Here is a 25,430-nt window from a genome sequence, read left to right as displayed (position 1 = left end):
TTAAGGTATAAGGTCACTCAAAGCAAAATGATTTTAATCTAAAGTGTAAGTCAATTAATAGTCCAAAATACATTTTTAACTCTGACTTTGAACCACTTCAGTATATCGCTGCTGTTGGAAGAAAACCTTGTATGTCCAAAAGGACAACTTTACAGGAAAATGAAAAAAAAAAAAACCTGCTTTACTTTTAATGTAAGTCAATGAAATCAGACTTTTTCCCCAAGTCATTTTGGGTCATTTCCTTTGGTCCATTCTTCATGAAATATACACACAATGTTAAGGGCAACAGGCATTTTCAAATTATGCCAAAAACTGAAAAACGACAAAAATGGAGATACAAGGTTTTCTTCCGACAGGAGCGATATATATCTAATGTCCATTCATAAATTTGGTTTTGTTTTCCTGTCTAGTCAGCAAACGTTCTGTTATTGTCTGCTATATTTGTTGTATATTCTGCAATCCTTTCACACTGCCACACTGTGCTGCTGTTGTGTGTTGCACCAAAGGGCCTGAAGAATGACCTTAAATTCCAATGCATACAGGTCATATGGAAGAATCACAATAAAGACCACCTGATTGGATAATATGATTAGGATGGGTGAAGGGCCCCCAAGTAGGATGTTTCTTATAGTTCCCAAATGACCTTGCCACTAGCCTTCCTCTCACTGAAAGAGGCAGAATGAGACTTGAACCTTACAGTTGCAGTTTGTGCATAGTTGACTGATACACCACTACACTGAATAACACAGGAGCCGGTGCAGCAGCAGTAGTTGCCATTTCTGGTCTAAAATGTGCTACAGTTTGGCCAATCAACAAAGAGTAAGCACAAAAAACAGGAGCGCTATGTAAAAGTAAACAATAAACCATCATGTATAACATGTACATGTCACTGTTGAGATTGCAGTGCGTCTATCTGTGTGCTGAGGTAAAATGTGAGGTAACATATAAGGCCACCTACCTCTCCAGTGACCCATACATGACCCTGAGAGTGCGCACTACTCCCTCAACTACAGTCTGCAGATGCAGCAGAGGCACCCTGTGAAACAGCCAGAGAAACAGACCATTCAGACACAAAACCTATATCGACAGAGACCAAAATACAACACAAAGCTAAACAGTTCCTTCACTCTGAGTCACAGTTTAGTGACTTGCCTTCTCTAAAACATCTGATTCAACTCATCAGCTCATTATCATGTGGTGAGACTGACTGGTGAAAGAGATAAGGCGTTACATTATAAATCTGTGGTTTTATTTAAAATGTGTGACTGCATCGTAACTGTAGTTGATAAATGATGAGCATGGTCACATATCTACCTGTCAGCAGGCAAACCAATCACCAGCAGATTGGCTCCCTCCTTCCAGTAACCCACATGGACCAGCTGCTTCCTGAGCAACAGAGAGGAACTGCACAGAGGACACAGAAGACAGTATGGACAATTTTTTACACTGTTTGTTTGTACATAAAAGTACAGTTCATCATATCATACAATTCAAACACCTTTTTTTGTTTCCCATAATCTTCCATCAAAATGTAATGACTTTTTTTCTTGTCTCTGAAATGTTTTCTGAGTTTTAATTACATTACTGCACAGCAGCAGGCAGGGAAATATCATGTTTCACCTCCCTCTTTATCACCCCACCTATCATCAAGAAACACTCTGCTAGTTCAGGCCTTCCCTGACCCCATGTTTCACTAAGAAATACAATATGTGGAAAGGAAAATGTGTTTTGATTTCCAATTCATACTCAATTTACAGCAATAGATTACACCCAAATGAGTCAATCAGCTATGACATATTTGGTGTCTGAAGTCTGCTTATTTAGTTTTATACTGGAGCTACAAGACTAATGTAGCTAACAGCTAGTATAAACTTGTGCAAACAAATGTACAGACCAGTTGTCTGCTACTACTGTATTTATCTATATGATGAACTTTTGTCCATATTTATAGATAACAGAATGTCAGATAGTGTTGGAAAGGTTGTGTGAGATTATTAATAGTTCAACATGGTTCAAACAACTAATCAGTAGGGTACTGTCAGCTGCATTAGCTTTAGGGTTCCAGTGCAAAACTGAAGGAGCAAACTTCAGAAACTAAACATGTCTTGGATGCTCAAACACAAATTTAACGTGTTACTGCATACATAATGAGTCTGCATACAAAATCAATCTCAAAAGAAACAGAAAGAGAGAAATCAGAGCAAAGAGTACCACAAAGATAAGGACAACTGGATAAGTAAAAATAAATTTTCTCAAATGCTAAAAATAAATAAATAGATAAAAATGAATAATAAAAACTTAAATTATTTCAGTCCCTGAGCTCACCTGACAATCTGTCCTCCAGTGACGTTCTCCAGCATGTCACACAGTGTGAGGAATATGCCTCTCACCCCCTTCAGCTGCGCTGCGGCCTCAGACAGTGGGTACTGATACAGGATCTCCTGCTGCAGAGGAACAGTGGAACACTTCAGAAAAGACATGCAATTTAATACTGAGATGACTAATTACTGCTTGCAAAAAATACTGTTTCTCAAGGCACCAAAATAATACAGAATTTGTACTGAAAATCATGCAAAAAGCCTTAATCTTAAAGGGTTTCTATTCAACTTTTTGAAATAAAAAATTTTGGTTAGTATGTACAAATTTTTAAAGTTTCAACCATTCACTCTCTAGTCCACAAGGTCCATATATGGAACTCAAAACTGTACTATTCTTGTGAAGCACAAAAACACATTTATATACAATCATATGCAAAGCCTGAACACCCCCAGTCAAATGACAGGTTTTATTGTTTTCCTAAGTGAAAATAAGACACACCACGTACAGAGAAAAAATATGGCATCTTTCTGCAATAGTCAACTAGTCAACAACTGATATAGCTGATTTCAATGTATTGGAAAAAAACATAAATAAAACACAAAATATAAAATGTGCCATAACTTTTTCTTTTGTTTATTTCCCCCTAATATGTTAAATTCAGCAAATAAACAGTAGTTGTGCATTAAAAGGTGCAGAAGTGTGTTCTTTGTAGAGGATGTCAATTTATTTTCACTTAGAAAATCAACAAGATGTAACATGCAATTTGATCAGGGCTGTTAAGCTCCACCCATTAACATGGAAGTTATAAGAAGTGTTTCAGCCTGGACTGCTTTGTGAATGAGGCACAATACAGGACAGCCAATAAGAGCACAGGTCATTTACATATGTCTTAAAGGCACAGTAACAAAAACAGCTTGTTTAAAACACGTAAAAATTATTTTTGAAAATGGAACTCACTCATACATCATTAGTAGACCTCAGAGGTAAGATAAAACAAAAAATACAAGAAAAATGTGGGATATCGTCCATCTAACGCCCAAACAGCTTACTGAGGCACCTCAGGCTCAGTCAAAGGCCTTTGTTTGAAAGTGCCACAGTGAACAACCTAAGGCCCCAGAATCTGCTGAAACAATGATCCAGCCACTCCAGGACCAGTTCTAAACTTATAAACAGACGCCATCACAAATGCATTTTGTACAATTTATTTGGGACACTGCCGCTATATATGAAACATTTTATTCTTGCATTACTAAACGCTGCCAGTTCCAGCGATTCCTGATTATTAAACCCTTAAACTGTTGTCAATATAGCCCTGGAATGCAATAAAATGGGGGGCATTTTCCACTGAAGAGAAGGTGCACCCAATAAAGACCAGCCCTGCACCACTTTAAAATAATAATAGGCAGAGAGTGAATGAGAATGAATGGAGGAGAATGCAGTAATGCTGATGTATTCAGAGGAGATGAAAGGGTGGGGACCCTCCTTTACTGAGCTGTGATTAGTATGCAGAACAGGAACACTTCAGACAGACTGCATTTAGGAGGCACCTAAACACTGAAGAAGTCTATGTGTGAGTCTGTGTAAAACAGAGGCAAGAATGAGAAGGAGAGGGTGAAGGGGGTCTCGTGGTAGAATGAAAGAAAATGAAAACACAAAAGTATCTAACAACAGCATTCACATTCTCTCTCACACACACTTGTTGGTTTTTATACAATATCAGGTCTTGGGGTCATACATATGTCTAGGTACCTACATGTAATAATAATAATAAAAATGTCACTGGCTATGTTTACATGCAAAGATTTTTGCCAATCCGATTGAATACAATCCGATTACAGATTCAGACTGAGGTGTTTATATGCACTCTATTCAACGATTTGATGGAAAATCTTCGTTTACATGCTCACTACAAGTAAGCCGATGCAAAATGACGCGCATGCGTGGAGTAGCGTTTAGAGTAAACGTTACCATGACAGCGAACATCACGTGAGGTCCAGTCCGCGTGATATGAGTTTCCAGTTGGCGCGCTTGTGTTTTAATTGCTTTAAAATGATGTCAGACTCAGGAAAACGTGCTTCACATGTCCTTATAAAGGAAGCGGCGAGAGGAAGACGTCGTGTTCTGAGACTCACAAGCTAGACGTCCGTCCCACCGCCGACCTTTAAAGATCAGAGCATAAACTTCGTCTCCTCTGCAGACCAGCTTCTGCTCCGCCATGCTGAACGGTATAAACTTTCGCCATGACGCGACGCACATGCGCAGAACATACTTACACGTTCCGATTGGAATGTAATCGGATTCAGGCGTTTACATGGTTATTATTCTTCTATTTAACGGATTATTTAGAAGTTTACCCACCTCGTTCAATCGGATAGAAATTGTATTCCGAATGGCCTCAATCGGACTAGTCTATTCCGATTGAGGTGTTTACATGGACGTGTTCTATTCCGATTGAGCTATTAGTCGGATTATTAACGGATTATCAGGCTGCATGTAAACGTGGCTACTGTATATGCATTATATACACTACGGTGCAAAACTTAATATATGTAATTTCCAGTCAGAATGGCATAGTTATTCATTTTCCAGGATGTTTCTGAAGAGATCTGATATAAGATAATCCACTTGCATAAGGAAGGGGAAAGTCAAAGAAAAATAAGTGAAAAAATAGGAGAAAATGACTCCTAACAACTGGTTGACCCCCAAAACTGTCCCTATCAGATAAACGGTACTTAAACTATCATCTTTGAGAGAGAGGACAAAATCAAGTTCCACTCTTACTTCACATCTGAAAACATCAACAGGTGTTTTCTTCCACTGTGAGAAGATGACTCAACACTATGGGTTTGAAAGGATGTGTAACTGTTAAGAATAAAACAAACCACACAAACAGCCTCTGGTGTTCTCAGAACAGTGGACTGACCACTCCAGAGTCCAGTCCTCAACATCACTGAATGTGTTTGGGATTATTTGGATTGTGAGAAGCAGAAAATGCAAACAACATCTAAGACTGAACTTTGAAAAAGTGGAAAAATATCACTGCAGATTTACTTGAAAAACTGAATGCAGATCTCCTAAAAAGGGTAGAAGCTGTAACAAAAACACATCAAATACTGGAAAAATGATAATGTATTTAGTATTTGAGGCTTCTGTGTAATGTTCTGTTATGTGAACACATGTTTCCAGGTTTTTCCTGGGGCAGACAAAATGAATAACTCGTTAATGGGCTTTTTGACTGGAAAAAAGTCACTGACTTTTGTACAGTACTGATTTTATAAAAATAGGTTACTAAGCCTAATTCTAAACCTAAATTTAACAACCAAAATTAAATGGTTTGTTCTTAAAAAATAGATAATTAAATAAATATAACTTGAAGCCTCTGTAAAAATAAGCATTTTCACCCTGTTTTTTCTCTAGTTTTGTTCTGAAAATGTACAGAGAGGAAAAATGTACAATTTTGTCCAGAAAATAAACACACACACACTCACACGCACACACACACACACACACATCACCACATTTCTCCAGCAGCGTAAACCACATCCTCCAAATCCTAGCTCAGCATTTTAAAGCCGTCTGCTGCTGCACGTCATGTGACACAGGCAGAGCGTTTGGGCAGGGAGAGAAGTTGGAGCTGCTGTGGACTGCGGCTCAGAGCAGCTCACACGATCAAGACTTAAAGTCGCATTACTGAACTGCAGGAAATAAATCACTCAGGACAGAGAGGTTCTGAGTCCAGCCAGAGAACGAGGACTTCAGCACAGAGACTGTACTCACTGTCTGCACTCTCCACTGTGCGCTGTAAATCAGCTCGGCTCAAGCTAATCAATGCCTACACCACTGCTTTTACAACAGCCTCTACAGTGTGTAAAAGGCAAACATTATCTGTCTTCTTTTAGGATTTTATGCTGCACTGTAGATTCTGAACATGTGCACACACTCAGTGTGAGTGATTGACCTTTGTTGGGGATGGATTTAAAACTTCTAAAACTGGGCTTAATACATCTCTGTCTAAGTTTCACAGTAATTCCTACTTTGTGTAATAATAAAATGAGAATGTCATGGCCTTAACAAGACAGCATGGTGCTTCCAGGAGCAGATGTTAGTAATGGACAGGCATACTGTGCTGTTATAAATTATTCAAAAGGGTAAAATCATCTCCCACTGATTTTAAGCGAGGTCACGGTTATGAGAAGCTGGTTTCTGCAGTTGCAATTGCTTTGGCTCATTTTGGCAGCACTAAACTGACAGATTTAATGAGGAAAAATGCATCTGTCAACAAAGTTTAAACATCTAAATCAGGCTGTGAGACAGGATTATTAGACCATTTAATCATTGTCAACTGCTTTGTAAACATTTTTCATGGTGTGAATTGACAGATATTTGACTAGTGGCAGTGGACTAATAAGAACTGACTTATGCAAATGGTAGAAATGAAAAGAGACATAGACCAAGCTTCCTCCAAGATGTAAAGAAATTAAAGTCAGCACATTTTAGAGACAGCAAATAAAACACAAACAAGTAAGATTAACTTGTTGCCACTGTTATATTATACCCATTTTTATTTTTTACACTTTTTGAAAACGCCAACTACCTTTAACATTGTCTGAATATTAGAATTCTGCACTGCAAAATAATTCAGTATAAAACAAGTGTAAAGAAAATCACTGGCAGCATTTTATCCAGCAATTTACTGTGTAATTATAGTTCTCATACCACATTATACAATTACAATATGTTACTGTATTCCTAAATACAGCTGATTACTGTATTTCTACAGTTTTTTCCTGCACTCCTGTATTTCTAATGTACAGCTCATTGTACAGCTCATATGTGCTCTAATGTGAACAAACCACATTATGTAGTACAACATGTAAACATGTCTGTCTAGTGAGTTTTTAATAGCAAATGCTTGAGCGTTCATGCATGGTTAAAAGAACGATTATGATACAACAGCGAACTGTCATTCACTCACACCATGAACTGAACATCACATTACAGCAGTGACTGCACTGATACCATCATTGAGACTACAAAGACTGCAGTAACCAAATATCTATTAATTATAACATTACAGGATGAACTAGTTACTGAAACACAAACACCATCATGGTTAGAATAACAAAATATTTAAACACATTCAAATGTATGTTAGTGGTAGGAACGTTAAAAAATACTCCTGTGAAATGAACTGCAGAAAAAAATATAAAAGTAAATTATCCAAAGCTAACAAAACTAACGTAGGCAACCTGGAAAGCTCCTACCCCATCACTAGGGCTGGGTACCGAAATTCGATACCAAAAAGGCACCGACCGAAACATCTTGGTACTACAGAGTACTGAAAAGCCTTAAAAACATTGGTGCCTATTTTCCATACTTTGCATAAAAAGCAAATCACAAGAGATTAGTGGAGTAATCTTACTACTAATGCAAAAAAAAGAAAAGAAAAAAAAATGCAACTGGCTCCCTGATGCACAGAAATGCAGAGATCACACAGTATGCTAAATATGTCGAAGAGGTTAAAAGTCTGGCTCTACTTTAAAAAAGTTACTAAGAACAGTTCCAGGTGCAACAAGTGCCTTAAGATAGTGGCTTTCAAATCGGGTAATATGTCAAATCTGATGAAATATTTAATCACACATTAATTTAATAACATTTAATAAAATATCATCAAGTAAGGTAACAGTTTACTGTGCACCTTTCACGCTTTGCCAGAGAAAACTAGCGCTCGTTACTATGCCGTTTGTCATAGGATTCAGCTAAAGTTAGCATAAAACTAGCACGTATTAGCTAGTTTTAACATATCTGTAGCGCTGATATAAGTCATGTTTTGTAGATTTCATAAATGAGCCCTATTAACTTGCATGTCGTTTTCATGTTGTAGATGAGGGCTTTGACAGTGCTAGGGTCAGTTCTACTCGCGCTAGTGTGCCTGCCCACGGAGAAACAACCCCTTTCACTGTAGCAGAAAAGCTAAGAATGTCAGTTGAGAGGAGGGAAGAAGAGCCACACAGCTGTAACCAATTTTATTGTTAAAGGATTGCAGCCATTTTTGACCCTTGAATATCCCTGGTTTAGATGGAATACGTGGGATAGATCATTTGTTTTATCCCTCTATGATATACCTGTAACAGTGGTTTTAATAATGTGTTTGTAAATACATTTTACTCTGTGTTTTTATTTATTTAGAGAGATTACAAAAACAGTAAATCCCAGGTATCAGCCCCCATCCAAAGATATGCCGTCAAACACACTAATATCTGCCCAGTATGCAGTAGAAAAAAAAAAAATCATAATTATATTTATTCCTTTTTTGTATTTTTTTTTTCACAATTAGAAAAAAAGGTATCAAAAAAAGGATCGTTATGGTATCGATATTGAATTGTTTATTTCCCATTTACAGACCCAGGGCTGTGTATGGACAACAGATTTTTTTCCCCCAGCGCACACCAAACGGACAGCTAGTTGACCGTGATGAGATATTTGCTGAATTTGACAAAAAGTATATTGAATCCTTTAACACTCATATATATTACTTAAATTTAGTTTAGTAGTTGGATTGGATAGTAGTAGTTGGATGGTTTACTGTGATAATTCTGCAGACAACAATTGTTTGTCTGAATTTACAATATTGTCCAAGCATAGTGAACATTTCATAATGAATCGACTGAACAGAATCAATCCAGATTTACCTGCAAGACAGCACTGTACAATAATGTAGAATGTTTTCAGCTTGTCTTGTTAAAGTATTGTTATGATGATTTCCTTTTGACAGTGACTAAAAGAACTGTTCTTCAGATATGATGACTGACCTCCTCCTGAGACGACTCGGAGTCCAGTTTGAGTGACAGGTACATGACGATATGAGGTATGTGCGCTACTGACATCTGCAGCTCCATAGTATCCTCTCCCCAGAGAAGACGCACCAGCTGGCTGACCTGAGGAACAGCTCTCTGCCTAGACATTGCTGGGTCCACTCCCCCCCCGCCCACACCGGCCGTCTCCAGAGTTAACCGCACCTGAACAGAGAAGAGAATCGATATACTCAGATTGTCACAAAGCAGGAGCAGGACACATAATAATAATAATAATAATAATAATAATATTAAAAATACAGGCCAAGTTCAATAAGTCAGCAGTTACAGTAATTTCTGAGACACATATGGTTTATGTATAAATTATAATGAATGCGTAGTTCACAATACAATACAGAGTAAAACAATAAGAAGGAAGTAGTAACACAGGTACATTAGCAGCAGTGCAGGAGTTGTAAGATTGGTACGTCATGTAAAGTATGTCTGAGGGACAATGGCAGAAGACCTGGTAGAGTATTCAAGACTATTAACACCAGTACAACTTGACATGCTTACAGTTTTTCCCCAGAGCTGTGGATCTCTTTCACTGCAGTGGACACCCTACATTAGAGTGAACCCTGCAACCCCTATTACTGTGGCCCATAGCCCTATTGCTCAGCACCACTCAGTACCATAACATATCACTGGGTCACCATAAGATCTGTAATACATTGTAAATAACACTGTATTATATGTTTACTCTGGCACTGCCACAGGTACATATTCACATACAGTACGAAAGCGTGACCACCCTTCATTTATGTAATTTCTAGTCAAAATGACCATTAAGTACAAGTTATTCACTTTATAATGTCAGAAAAAAGCAGAAAACATATATTTAACAGAAAATTACACAGAAACCTCAGAACTAAATATGTTTTTTCAGTATTTTGTGTGTCCACTCTTTGAAATTTTTGAATTCTTAAAAGAACACCAGCAGCTTCTTTGTTTGATTTGCAAATTTTCTTTTTTGTCTGTTGCCTTTTCTCAATAACGGCTTCTTGACAGCTACACATCCTTTCAGACTCATAGCATTGAGTTGTCCTCTGACAGTGGAAGGATGGACAGAAACATCTGTGGATTTTTTTTTAGATCTGAAGCAAGAGTGGAGCTTGATTTTCTGCTCTCTCTCAAAGATGAAAGTTTTAAGTACTGTTTATCTGATGGGGATGTTTGTGGTGATCATATTCTCTGTTTTTTTCCACTTATTTTGCTTTGCCTTCCCCTTCCATATGCTAGTGGATTTTATAATATCTAATATCTTCAGAAATATGAATAACTTGCACTTAATGGCTGTTTTGACTGGACCTTAAATAAATCAAGGGTGTTCTGCTTTTTTCACAGTAATCTCCTTTAGGCTCTTTTGTATTCACTTGCTATACTGTATTTTATTTTTTATTTCAGATTTTATTTGCCAGTATGTCTCATTTTCTCCTGAATAGTTGTCAATATTCTTGCATACTTGTCTGCACTATTTATGATTTCTGCTGAACCACTGTCAGGTGCATGTGGCATCAGGTCTTTAAACTGTTGTAATTTAGATTTTGTAGTTAGTTAAATACACAATTTATTTTTTAATACATTTTAATCTCATCATTTAATATGTAAATGTAAATCTATTGTTGACTAACTATATTCTAATTAATCAAATCACTGGATTGCAAGACAGAATGTTTTAATAAACTCAAATTGTTTAGCATGTTAGAGTGGCATGCAAAATTTTGGGCACCCTTGGTCAAATTACATGACACTTTTTAAAGTGAAAATTAGTTAACACATTCTCTACAGAGACCACGTCTGCATATTTTAATAAACAATTACTGTTTACTGGTTGAATTTAACTGTGCAACGGGTGTGGCACACAGTATTTTATGTTTTGTTTTTTCCAATATGTTAAATCTGTTTTTTTAAGTTAAAAAATGCCATATTTAAGTGTGTTTCCTGAGGACGTGTTAAATTATTTAAACATAAAAAAATCAACAAAACATGTAATCTGACTAGGAGAGTTTGAACCTTTATGCAACTATACATGTCATATACATGTGCAAACTCCGTACTTGGTAAATAAAGCTGATTTTCTTTCGTTATCTTTATATATTGTTTCTTAGTAGGCCTGTCAGCTTTCAGACTGCCAGAGCCGCAATGCACTATGTAACAGTTCTAAAGCTATAATGTTTTTAAAAAAGCTTTATTTTGATTATGTTTCCTGATTAGGTGCACAGGTTATCTGTGTTCCATTAGTTTTTTGTACACAAACACAGAAATGCTTGTAATACATTGTAAATAACACTGTATTACATATTTACTCTGGCACTGCCACAGGTACATATTCAAATACAGTACGAAAGCCAGTGACCACCCTTCATTTATGTAATTTCCAGTCAAAATGACCATTAAGTACAAGTTATTCACTCTTATGGGCAGTAAGAGTAGTCTGAGACAGTTTGAATAAGCTCTACTCAACATACATGGATATAAGCTCATCATTCATGAACTTTATGTCCTGCTGTAACTACTTCAACTCAAGAAGGGCTTATTAATTAGCTGATTAGTTGGATCAGTTTAAAGTGGGTAAATTACCAAAATATGCAGAACTGGGGTACTCCAGGACTAGGATTAGGAACCACTGCTGAATATTGAGGCAAAAACTTCTCTACCTGGCAAGGTACAGGACCTCCAGGACTTGGCCTAAATCTAAAGAAGAGACTGAATTTGCTGGAGCATTTCATACTTCATATCATGTGTTTTCTGTTATGGGCAGATGAGACACAGCACGTTGCTGCTTCAGTGGGGGATTTTGCTAGGAAATAAAGGGAGAATGAGCCAGACGCTGATTACAGACTGAGGAAATACTATAACATAGTAGTAGATGATTCAGACAAAATCTCTAGCACATTATAAATAAAATTTGCGACAGTTTCAGTACATATATCACAATATAATTTGTTTTATTTTTCTCCAAACAGAACCACACTTAAGTAAACCTATTTTTGTAGGTTAAACATGGCTTATTATACTGGAATGTCCCACACTTTTATACAAACCACATTTGACGACTGCCTTAAATCTGAACAATATATAGTGAAACCTATGGCGCGTACACATTAGTATGCAGCAGCTTCCCCGGAACCCAGCAAAAATGGTGCTAAATGTTGCTTCAGATTTGAATTTCTCAAGTCATCTGCCTCATATGTGCATCTATGGCCCTCAGATACATTAGTAAATATTAGAGGTCATTCATCCTTTCAGTCGAGATGTCATGAAGACCAGGCCTCGAGACCGCAGTGCTGTCTGATGCAGAAATGTTGGTCCATTTGTGGGTGTGTAGCTAAAATTCAAGCATGTTTCACTGTCCAGATTAAACGTGTGTTCTACACTGGTTCCAGTACTGTTTTGAAATCTTCTCACCGCTAATTTTAGTATGTTGTTTTTTTCCCCAACCGATTTCACCATGTAGTGTGATTGTGACATAATGCACTACAGTACATTTCAAAAACATGATTGGTAGCCACACGGTGAAATTTTCTTCTTAACCTTCACAAAGTAAAGAAAATCAACTTTTCATCACCCTTTTCAGATGCTTTGCTCTGCTGTCTGTTCCTGAACAGCTACCCTGCCACACAGTTTAGCTCCAACTGTAATCTATAACACCTGTCACTAATCCTCCTCAATGAACACAGTGATTATCTGAATTGGGTGCATTACATTAAAAGCTGAAACTGAACTCTGCAGGAGGGTTGCTCTCCAGGGACATGGAATGCTACCACAGAAGAACATGCAGAAACAATCAAAAATATTTAAGCATGTGTCACATAATCATGAGCTCTGGGTATATATTTACTACAGTCTTATGCCTTTAGGGTTCCCCTACCTCAGTACTGAAATATGACAGCACTTTTCATTTTTGTGTTTCCTCTCATCTAACACACTGTAGTTCATTCAATATAGACTCAGTCAATAGCTGAAGAGTTGCCTCAAGATGCATTTGAGCACCAAAAACAGCCAGTACCTTGGCTCTCCAGAGCTGAAGCTAAAGAAGACTGCTCTGTTCTGATCTCTTCAGGAGCCGCCTGCAGCATTCAAGAGCATCCATGTGGCCAGTAAAGGGTACGGACCTTTCTTGCCCATCTGTTTTCAGTAATACAGTGGGTAGACAATTATAAACAATATCCTGCTTCTTATTTTTCTGGCCATTCTGTTGCAGAATTAGGGCTTCTATTTCTATGACTCTCTAACTCCTCAAGGAAAACAAGGAAGCAGCTAGAGGAGTGGAGAGTTAGTGGTATATTTACAATTGAATCACTGCCTCATCATCTACGTGTGCAGATCAGACTGAGATATGATGAACCCTATTAAAAATAGCTTGTTTTACAACACTTGTTCATCAACTACAAGGGATGTCAAATTCAGTTTTTGGCGCGCCAAAGCTCCATAGAGTTAATCAGTTTCCCTCTTGTGACTGAATTCATGTCACTTGTAATAGACTGATGAGTTCAACCAGGTGTATTATGGGGGAATTTCACAGATTTTTCAAAACTGTTCGCAAAATTAATTCATGTATTCTGCAAACATTGGGGTTGATGTGAAATGCTTCAAAGTCAGAACTTTTCACAGTGGTGGTGATAGAAACCAGACATCTGAAGACTTCAAAAGCTCCCTCACAGAAAGCTATTGTAAGAAACAGTTATGAATGCATGACCTGATGCCTCAGATATTGTTTTATGATAATTTTGAGAAGGTTTGGTCTAAAGCAATTTTATAATAGAAGCGTACATACAGGCCAATGTAAAGCAAATAGTCCCCAAAGAAAACCTATTTTCAGATTTATCACTGTTTTACCATTATCAACATTACATATAAAAGCTCAGAAGATATGTGTAGGTGTGTTGTTGGTTTTGGATGGTAAATAAAATGACTACATTTGTGTCTGTAGACATTGTGACCCCTGGTTCCCATCACCAGCACTGTAAGAAATCAGAGTTGGTAAGTCTATCTAGAACAGAGCATTTCACATCGAACCATTCTGAATGACTTTGTTTACACCTCAAAGACTAAAATACACAGAAATCTTGAAATATCGGTTAAATTCCCATCAGCAATTCAGCAAAACTGGCTTGTCCACATGCACCTTTTTTACTGACATCTTTCTGCATCATTTAAATGAATGGCCTTGTTTTGCCTGTGTCATTCAGCATGAGTTGTAACAATAGTTTCTGAGGCACTGAGCTCATGAAAAACTACTTTTCTGGAGCAAAATGTGATTGGCCGATGTATTTGACACGCTCCTACCACTGCTTATTTCTCCCTCACCGAGACAGTAAAACTCTATATTCAAAAATTTGAAAGCGCATCTAAAGCTTGGCTAAATCCTGGTTCATTATGTGCTGAACTGTGACACCACAGCAAAGCACAACAAAGCATCTGAGCTCCAGCTTAATGTTCTCTTCTCCACAATCATCCACAGTGCTTTACCAACCAGATTTCAACAGATAGGAATGTGTCATTTCTATCCACCGTGAACCACCACTCAAACCGCAGGATAACATGTTTCACAATGAAAGCGTGGTTTCATTTCAGTGTTGTTTTTTTTGCCCAGTGGTCAAAAATATAATGCAGTTATGGTTTTTCTGTTTTTGTGGGTTTGTGACTGGTGATGTAACTGTGTACAGAAATGCTGCCAATGCAAATGGTTTTATTCTATACTAGTTATAACACTCCTTCATAATAACATCGCTCAAATATAAAAAGGCACAAGTCTGGTCTTAACACTAAATGCCAATGAATAACACAGAATTCTCAGAGAACTGTCTCAACAGTCAGACTGAACCAAACTCATCTAACAAAAGAATGGCAATCTTCCACAGCCCCACAGCCATGTAATCCTGCGTGTGGATGAAGAAATTAAGGCTGAGTATTTAGTCTCTTTTTGTGCTCTTACTCCTGCGGTGTAATTTGCTCTCTGCGCTCATCCTCTAATCAGTCCCTTTCTCCCCCTCCATCCCTCCATCTCGCCCTCTGTCTCTCTCTCCACTCCACAGAGTAATGATACTTTTCCTGTGGCCTCCAAATACGAGTGGTGCCATAACCACCATCGCTGCCGTGGCGACGCAACTCTGTAATTTCGACATTCTGTCCTTTTTAGGCTGCTGAACCGAATGCAGCCGGCTTGGGGATGGATCAAAAGAAAAGTCTTCTGGGAAATCAGCAGCGTCTTGTTACACATATAGAAAAACATGAAAATGATTGGTAGCTACTATCTAAAATTTCACGGACAGATGAAAGTAAATCAGCACATGCTCTGAAAGAGCCTACATTCATCACACATTCAGCTACAGCACAAAAATGCTGAGAAATCATTTCAGAAAATAAGCTTTTGGAAAATCGGAAACAAAAATGTACAATTTTAGTTAAAAACCTAAATGATGGCAAATTAATGAGGATAATCAAAATTGGCCTCACTACTGAAAATACGTTCCAGGGAATATAAAATATTAAAGGTGTTTGCAAAATACTAAACTTGAGTTTTATATTAAACATTCAGAATATAGAATACAAGCATTGGGGATACATATATACCTACAGAATACAAGAACTGGGAAAATATGTTCGGAACAGGGAAATGAAGTATCTGCCTGGTCCAAGTTACATTCTCAAAAAGGCAGCATTTAGAATACGGTTGCTTTTTACATTTTAGGAGAATATTTTTAGAATATATACACACTACATAAAACATAATCTTTAAAAGAAACACCATCGATTTTTTTCATTAAATCAGTGCATGGCATGCAGCAAGCATGCTTGCTCCTGCTAAAACCTGAGTAGACTGATTAAGCTGGACAATATGACAATATTTATCATCACTGTGATAAATTATGCTTTTCTGAGCATACAAGTACTGTGGTTATCATCAGTAAAGAACACTGACCAACTGCATGTTTGACTACAAAGAGAGCCTAATTATTAGTCCTGTTTAATTGGATTTAGTGCAGTGCCGTATATGAAATGAAGTGTTCACAGTTTTTGATAGTATACTTTAAATGTGGCACTATTTTGTATTTTATCTCAAGAGAAACTTAAGAGAAACTGTCATAATTATGGTTTATGGAGGAAAACTAAACTGCAGGTCCATTATTGTATTCTCAAAGAGCAGATCTCCACCTACAACAATACTATGAAAATATCCAGACATACCTATCTAGTGTAATTAATAAACACAAAGATAATACCAAAATCCTTTTTTTTCCACCCAAGATCGACTGATTAACCTTAACCTGTCTGCTAGTGTTATGAATGGTGATTTATCTTCTAAAATCTGTGAAAAGTTTCCAATTCATTTTCAAAATAAAATAGCCCTGATAAGACAGAGCGTAGCTCAGCCAGCTGAGACAAGCTCCTGATAAACCACCAACATCAGTGATGACATCTTTCTCTGTTACCAATTATCAGGAGCTTACACTCCTCCTATTACACATTATAAGCAAATTAAGTTTGTCCACGCGTGACCTTGACCTTGTGCCAACTTCTCTCCTTAGGATGGCTTTTGATTGTGTTCAAAATGATGTCTTAACTATTGCAAGCAGTTCTCTGTCAACAGGTGCTTTTCCAGATGCTTTTAAAACTGCACTGGTGAAGCCTCTGCTAGAGTAAAGAGTAGTACAGATTTTAGACCAATTTCTAATCTTCCTTTTTAAGTAAAGTCTTAGAAAAAGTTACTTTCAAACAATTAAATGCTTATATAATAAGCATGTTACATGAAAAGTTTCAATCAGGTTTTTGTTCTAACCATGTGCTGTGAATGACCTCAGGCTCAGCGCTGATGCAGAAAATTTCTTCTATTTTAGTCTTTTTGGATCTTAGTGTAGCTTTTGATACTGTTGATCACAAGATTTTAATACACCGCCTTGAATTCTGGGGAAGCCTCTTAGGCACAGTTTTAGAATGATTTTAATCACATTTAATGCATAGACAATTCTTGGTTTCACTGAGATATCATTCACCGAGGTTTAACATTTTTCTGTGGAGTCCCACAGGGTTCTGTTTCAGGGCCCTTGCTCTTCTCTTTGTACATGTTAGGTGATGTCATTATTAATTAAGTGACCCTTATTAGTTGGTTCCCTAACCTCTAGCCCACGACTGCCCCCATAACGTTTTATTTTAACGGAACTGCACGCACCGTTCCGTTAGGAAACATAATATAAATTTTCAGCTACGAGAGCTATGTTGATGACACCCAGCTATACATTTCGACTCCTGATGATCAAGACTCTGCAGACAGGCTTACCAGCTGTGTGTCAGATATTTCTCACTGGATGTCACAAAATGTCTTACGACAAAATAAAGAAAAAAACTTTAAAAGAAAGAAAAATACCTTATGACAAACTCGGTTCTTTAGCTTTGCATACCAAACCTGAAGCACAAAACCAGAGTGTAATCTTAGATTTTAAAACACACGTACACACAGTCACTAAAATAGCTTATCATATGGAAAATACTGCTAAAGTTTGGCCTTTTCTATCTCAGAGTGACGCAGAGAAATGTGTTAATGCATTTGTTACAAGCAGAGTGGATTACTGTAATGCTCTTCCTACTGGGCTTCCAAAGAAAACAATACAATTTCTACAACTTGCAGCACCACATATCCTGGCTGCCTGTATCTTTCAGGATAGATTTTAAAGTTCTGCTTATAGTTTTTAATGCTCTAAATGACCTTAAAGCTCCTGCTTACATCACAGTCTGTTTGTTTATGTTCCAGCTCATAATCTTAGATCTGCAGCAGAGGTCTGTGCAGGACTGTTTATTCAGTCCCGCTCCCGCAAGACTTGATCCCGTTCCCACGGAAAATCGGAATCATTTGTCCCGCTCTCGCACGCGCAGTTCCATCAAGACGAACCGACATCCAATATCTGACATAGTCTACACACAAATACATTATCCTCTGCTGAAATACCATGGCAGTCATGGTCATCAGGCTCACTGTAAAGTAACTTCACCAAATGACATTTATTCCCAGTAAACACAAATCAGTAATTAAACCACAGAGCGGTTATTTTTGGTGTTTTGCTGGCCAGCTGTGGCCATGGACTGAAGGCTCTGCCATTTCTGTAAGCTACGAGAATCTGCATGTTGGTCACATGATCGGTTACTTCGCGACTTTTTAGAATTACTTTATTTTAACTGTTTTACTGGTATCATTTTATATTGTGTATATATCTATATATATATATATATATATATATATATATATATATATATATATATATATATATATATATATGATTTAGTGATCATTCTACTTTATTTAGGCTATTCATTAATTTGCGTGATTTCTATTCATGCGTGCTTTGGGCCGCTTCTGCCTGCAGTGGGCTGGTTTCCCGCCCGCACCCTGACCCTAACACTGAAAATTAGTCCTGCGACACAAAATATTGTGGCGGGTCCTGCGGGTCCTGGAAGTCCAGTGGGAACCCGTGGGGGTACAGACCTCTAATCTGCAGATACTGGCCTTCTGCAAATACCTTATGTGAAATACAGAAAGCGTGGAGAGACTCTTTCAGTTATTATGCTTCTAAACTATGAAACTCAATTCCATCTTTTATTAGATAGTCAAGCTCATGTTTAAGAAACATTTGAAAACATATCTGTTTAACCTGGCATTCAATTAAAATTCTATGTCTCTTTGGTATTTCTTTTTAACTTGATCTGTCTTCATCTTGTCTATTACTATTTTTGTTTCTACTATTTTTCTGTATTTTGTGTAACAAGTGGGAGGTCATGTGTTATCAAGTGAATGTTCAAGTGGTATCAAACCTCTAATGGAGAAGTTCTTGGGCACTGTATCTCCTCTTGATACTTGGCATGAACAGTGATTCAATAGTGATACAAATCTCTTGTCTAAGGTCTCACATACACTCTGAAATAGATCCACATGGCGTTTTTTTCTGCTGGCAATCAAACAGTTCGAAAGCATCTGTGCCGAGCAACAAACAACATTTTCAATCACTTTCAATTTCTCATTTTAGATTTTGTCACTCCTTTGTAGGCCTACTCAATCTTTTTTTTCTTTCAGCCAAAAAAAGCCATTTTTGATGATTCTCAGTCAAAAATATTCAGTCAGTGGAAAGTTATTTGTGGGGATCACTTCGTATATTGTGTGCCCACAAAAGCAAGAATAAGCTACTTAAAAAGAAAACATGTGTTAAGGTTCCTTGGGGACTTACGTGAAAAATACATGACAAATATCTGCAAACAACAATAGCTTTCAAAAAGGCACTCTTTAATGCCTTATAAAACTGAAGTGCACCCCCCCCATACTTTCTTCTTCTTAACTCCACATTTAGCAAAAATATAAATAGGGGACACAAGTACAAAACTCTGCATGTTGGAACAAGAAGTCTGTGTTTAAGGGATTAATTTGTCTTCAAAGTTTCTTAAATAAGATGCATTTAATGAGACATAATCTTTTTAGATGAACACTTTCTGTTAGAGCCTCCCTACCCACAACTACATGGTTGCTCTTCTCTTTTCAGATTTAGAATTTTTTTTAGGTTGTAAACTGCTCCAATGAAAGATTTCCACATTAATAAGCTATTCAGAATGTCTTCCCACAGCAGAACCACACTGCCAAGCAAAATAAGCTCTGGGGGTTCTTGGTTATGATCTTGTCAAAAATAACAAATAAGAAGGGAACTATAACATCAACCATTTCCTGTAACAAAAATTACTCCTTGAATGTAATATTTTAAAGGATTACTGTAGTCCGGACTGTGTTACTGTGGTAAAGGTAGGCTGAAGGCTCCTACAAGTCTATTTCTAAGAAACTGGTCTAGGGACCAATTTCTTAGAAATAGGAAGTGATTGTTGTAGTGATAGCCTGCAGGCCGAGTTGTACATTACAACTTTTAGAACCTTTTCCATTTCTAAATAGCCATTTTCAGTGAACAGGCAGCCTCCCACGGATGTCTAAAATAGTTCCCGAGGGTCACATCAGTGTTAAGCCCTCCAGCCTGCCATTCATTACAACTATAGACTGGTGAGGCAGTATTAGTGGTTCTTATAAGTACTAAAAAACAACACATGTAAAACAGATAAGACATGTGGGGTAAGGAATAGGAGCTGTTTCTAATTCTACTGCATGGTTTACATTCAGGTGCTGTTGGAGTCTGGAGTGCTTTCTCTCAGAAAGAATTTCTCCCAGAGGCTTTGCTAAAATGCTCAGACGAGTTTACGACGCCCTGAAAGCATTAAACTGTAAGTAATAAAATACTTAAATAAGAAGACAATCTATAAAAATGGACTCTCCCATCACTGAGAATTTTTTAAAAGGGCACTGAATGCTGGGTGGTCCGCTGTAATGCAAACACACCTGTGTTGGTCCAGGAATACATGAGAGAACTCGCTCAATATTCTCTGATGTAACATCCACGTCGTCAACAGCAACAAGGACATCACCTGAAAAAGAGAGACGCGGTTAATAGCCATGAAAAACAAACGGCAAACACTGGCTATTAACCTCAAGTTCACTACAAATGGGGAATGTATTGTTCAATTCTTTAATTAAGTAAATAGAATCACATGGAAAAGTACCTCAGCACCACGATCATAAGTCTTGGCTTTAAGATACACTATCTGCTCAGAATGTTCTCTTGCTTCTGCACAACAAAGGCCTCCTCCACCTGCCTTTGGTAGATCTGGGCACCCCTATCTCTGTTATACAGCGTTATTTTAGATATTTAAATAGTCTAATTGCTTTAGTATGGGCAGGCGTTTCAGAGGCCCTCGTAAAAAGCTAGCTTGTGGTGATCTACTCAGTAGTGTAATTCCTTTGGAATTCCTTTGGTCTGTCTGGAATTGGACTACCGTGGATTTGCAGTACTTGCATGCCCTTTCATGTAAATAAACACAAAAACAGTCACAGAGAATTTGGTAAAACAAGCTATTTTGACATCTCCTCTCACACTGTGGCTTTTGGACACTTCCAAAGGCCAATATGTTTATTCCAAATAAACACAACATACAACCATGATTCAAGCCTTTTCTTATGTAATGACTCCAAAGTTGGATGATAAATAAAATCCAGACCTGGTGATCTGACGGGAATAACCTATTTCTTTTATCGTAAGGCAATGTACAATAAATAATGTCACTTATCACTAATGATTATAATAACAATAAGTCATTCTTCCACTGAGCTCTGCAGTTCACTAACAGTAGGCAATGTTTGCCAAGCAACACAATGATCAAAGATTATTCCACAAACAGCATGGTTTTTAATAAGTGGTGCATTTATAAAAAAATGAATGTATATGGTATTGAATGAGTGTACATTGAGTATTTTACATAATCACCACAATAGATGGAATAGACAAGAATAGATTGGAACTAGGGGTTGGCAATATGATATTTTTTGTTACAAAAGATACATTTTTTCACAATATGTTTTTTCTGAGCATATCACAGATACAGTCAGTACTGACTAGATATGTTTCATTACAATGTTATCTAAATTAAGCCTGTTTGATTGGATTTAGTGTAGCTTGCAAAATGCTGAATACAAATCATTCTTAATAGTTGTAGTATATCGAAGGGGATGTTGTAATTTTACATGGTATTATACCTGTAAGCCCATTAAAAGTATTTGTAAAGTCACAGATTTTGATGCGTGATAGGTCTATTTAATTATTTTTTATGTCATTTTTCTGTTTCATCCAAAAACCAAAACTGTCAAACGATCATCACCAAGCAACAATTCAATCCAGCACTCCTTCTGTTTCACAGCTGTACTGTCATTAGTAAGATGTGCAACAACATGATTGTTCACATTTTTTTCAGAATAATATGAGAATCATGAATTATGAATCCAGTATCACGAATTGAATTGAATGGTGACCCAGTGTATCATTATACATTAATATTGTAGGGCTGGGCAATATGACAATATTTATCATTATTTATCATAATAAACTATCATATCATGGACATCATCAGTACTTAAACACTGACCAATTGCATATTTCAGTAAAAAGTGAGCACAATTACACTTGTTTCACTGGATTTATTTCAGCACAATATGTGACATGCTGAACCCAAATCATTAGATTAATGGTTTTTGATAGTAATTTTTAAATTTGTCTTTATCAGCTTATTAAATATCAGAAAAAAAATTATACTTTTACATATTGTGTATTGTGAAAACTTTTTAAAGCATCATGCCTTACATCACCCACATCTACCCTAATGTGTACCAATCGTAAGTCTAACGAACCACACAAACAAAGCAATAGCAAGGTTCAGTTCAATTGAATCACTCCTGCCAAATGTCAACACTTACTGATACTTCTTAAGTAAGTCTTACTTACCTATTAAAATCTGTGCACACTTGCTAGCAGGGCTGTGGGGGACCAGACCATGGATAACAAGTCTCTCTCCCATTTGGCCTTTACTGTCCCCTCCCCGGTAAACCACTCCCAGTAAAGCCTCCAGCAGCCCCCCTTTCTCTGGCGGAGGAGGAGATGTGCTGCCCAGCTTTTTAGGGTTCAAGTAAACGCACACATCCTTTAGATGCAGCTGCTGGACCACCAGACCAGCCCGCTGCCCTGTCTGGTTTTTCAAGATGGAGGCCGGCTGCTGAGAAGTCCTGCCATCTTTCCCATCAGCCCCCCTCCTTTGAGACGGTCGCCGTTTGCGTCCCAGGATCTTGGCCAGCTTTTTGAGTTTTGGTTCTGATTTTGCATTGGAGTCTTTACGTTTTTTGCCTTCATCAGTGATGATCTCTGCCTCTTTTTCGCTGAAGCGCACATGATTGGTGGCAGAAGATTGACTGGCAGCGACCTGCGCCAGGACAGCTTCCTCTTCTCCTTCACTCAGCTCCAGATAGAACAGCTCACCATTCTTCTGGACATCATCCAGCCACTCAGGCTCGAGGTCACTATGATACAGAACAGAAAAACAATTTTAGCAGTGCCTGAAAGTTTAACACTCCTATTGTAGCACTATTACTAAATATATATATATATATGTATATATATATATATATATATATACACACAACAGAGCATAAAATAAATACACAAGAAAGCATTACATGGTATTATTTTAAACTATCCACTATTATTTCTTAAGAGAGCATATACAAGCAGCCATTTGTCTATGGAAAAACCTGGAAAAACTGACCCTAAAAACTACTAGACAGAGCAAAAGTTTATGACTGTAAATGACCTTCACATTTTATGAAGCATCATTAAGAACATGTAATTTTCTCAAACAGAATCTGCCTGAGCAATCTTCTGCTGCTTTTCTGCATTAGATCATATGGTATTGAGTGCTGGGATTCATGTAACAGTAACACAGTCAGCAATGTTCGCCTGCACTCGCTGACCCTATTTAAAACAAGATAACAACCTGAAAATGACCTAAAACCACACAAGCAGGCCTACGTCATGTTTCATGTTTCCCTGTTTATAATGCACCATCAGACTGTCTCTTTTTTTCCCCCCACATTATTTCTGTCTGCCTCAACAGGGTGAACAGTATTACAACTGTCATGACTGCTTGAGTAAAAACTCACATACCCCACATCTATTCAACACAATACTCTATAAAAAAGCAATACTGAATATCCACCTAAGCATAAGTTTTCTTCCCTCTCTCTAAATTAAGCCACATCATTTCTGTGGTGAGCTCTTGGAAACCACATCCATAAATTCACTAAAGATGGGGAACAGCATATAATTATTTATGAAGGCTGGCTTTCCAAATTGGAAACAGAAAGTTCTCCCCAAATTTGAAAGAGAGCAGAAAAAACGAGGGTCTTTTTTTCAGATGGAGTGACTGGACTAAGCCTCCCTGATTATTTTTAGTGTAGGCATCAGCAGTAGCCAGTGAATTAAAAAAAAACAAGCTGGCCTGGTTGAACGCTATAAAACATCTATACTTGGGTGAAAATAGAATTACCCTTGATAAATTATTACTTAGTCAAAACCAGGTGTATTCTATTTATATACTGTGAGTTACTGAAGTTTTATTATTTTTTTAATTAAGTAATATTAAGGAGACCCTTGTGGCTACAGATATGAACAGTTAACTGAGCTGTTCATGTATGTAGCCAAACAGGTCTCCTTTATAAAACGTATTTATCAAAACAGCATAATAGAACTGCAATAACTTACACTATTTTTACTTTTGATACTTATCAAAATTACACAGTTTTAATCTTAGCTCAAACCAAGTTGATATGCCAAGATATGAAGTTTTTTTTTTTTAGTTTTCCAGGAGGCTAAAGTAGTTGAAAGTAACTGACGTCTACGTCACTCAAAATCTTTTTCAGTGACACATAATTCTATTATATTAGTCCCATTGCTCCAGTTCAAAACTAAAGAAGCAAACTTCAGACATCAAAAGTATTTTGGGTGATAACTATATTTGGGGTAAGGGGGAAACAGTAAATTTGATTTCTTTTAATGAAGCATTCCTTTAGGCATATTCAAGTGCAACCCTTACAAAAAAATGTGTAGTAATACTCTGAGAAACTCCAAGATTTCTATAGTTTTCCTGTAGTACTATATCTATACAGTTCTTATAATACTTGTGAAGTGTCCTGTAGTAATAGGAATTCACTATAGGTTTATTATGATAATCATGTAGGTATTCCTTTAGTAATACTATATCCTTTTCCTTAAGAGAAGTACTTTTGTACTTTAACTCATGCAGAAAACAGATAATAATTCTACTCTCCTTCATGTACAGACTGTACAGAGGTTTTGTACTTGTTCTCCAACCCTGATTGAAACACGCAGAAGCGCCATGTCACCACATCTCAGAAACACGCTGCTTTTCGTCCACATGCACTTTTCTCTGCTATATTTCAATATCGTTACTGGTCAGTCTTACTCGGAGTAGTCGGAGTAACTGGAGCTCGATGCAGTGGATTCTGTATCGCTTCCATCGTTTACTCCACACTCCTCACTCTTCTCGCCTTCCTCTCTCCCAGTGGAACGCTTCTCCAGTCGGCTAGAGGCCATGGCTACACGCTCCTTAAAGTGTAGCCAAAATAACCACCACTGTTATCTTATTTAAGAGGCTTTTTCTCCTTCGGCATAGCGATGAGAGACGAGACCCCCTCGCCATGTTGTCAACATACGGGCCCTCCGACAGTGTCGCGTGACGTCTTTTCAAAGCGTGATTGGTGGAAAGTTCCCGTTGCTGTGGCAACGTGGAAGCTGTCCGTTGTGCGGGATTAAGGTGCTCGAAACTGTGTTTACA

At 37.5% G+C, this 25,430-nt stretch overlaps 1 protein-coding gene across 2 annotated transcripts in view; it reads right to left on the bottom strand.

Moving 5' to 3' along the window:
* The window catches only part of intu (inturned planar cell polarity protein), a 41,134-nt gene that overhangs the window by 14,620 nt on the left and 1,084 nt on the right, over positions 1 to 25,430 (bottom strand). The window contains exons 1-7 of one of the 2 annotated variants that reach the window (XM_036561319.1): positions 25,059 to 25,305; positions 22,529 to 23,097; positions 20,536 to 20,621; positions 9,132 to 9,338; positions 2,326 to 2,444; positions 1,315 to 1,404; positions 959 to 1,036 (exon numbers count right to left, since the gene is read on the bottom strand). In XM_036561319.1, coding sequence (XP_036417212.1) covers positions 959 to 1,036; positions 1,315 to 1,404; positions 2,326 to 2,444; positions 9,132 to 9,338; positions 20,536 to 20,621; positions 22,529 to 23,097; positions 25,059 to 25,189 — 1,280 coding nt within the window. In that variant the 5' untranslated portion in view covers positions 25,190 to 25,305. Of the gene's footprint in view, positions 1 to 958; positions 1,037 to 1,314; positions 1,405 to 2,325; positions 2,445 to 9,131; positions 9,339 to 20,535; positions 20,622 to 22,528; positions 23,098 to 25,058; positions 25,306 to 25,430 lie in introns of those variants that run through there. The other variant, XM_036561321.1, reaches the window with a different exon arrangement.

This window comes from Colossoma macropomum, unplaced genomic scaffold (assembly GCF_904425465.1).
Source record: "Colossoma macropomum unplaced genomic scaffold, Colossoma_macropomum, whole genome shotgun sequence".
Lineage (NCBI taxonomy): Eukaryota > Metazoa > Chordata > Actinopteri > Characiformes > Serrasalmidae > Colossoma > Colossoma macropomum.
The sequence above is the reverse complement of the archived record's forward strand: the minus strand, read 5'-3'. Positions and strand labels throughout refer to the sequence as shown.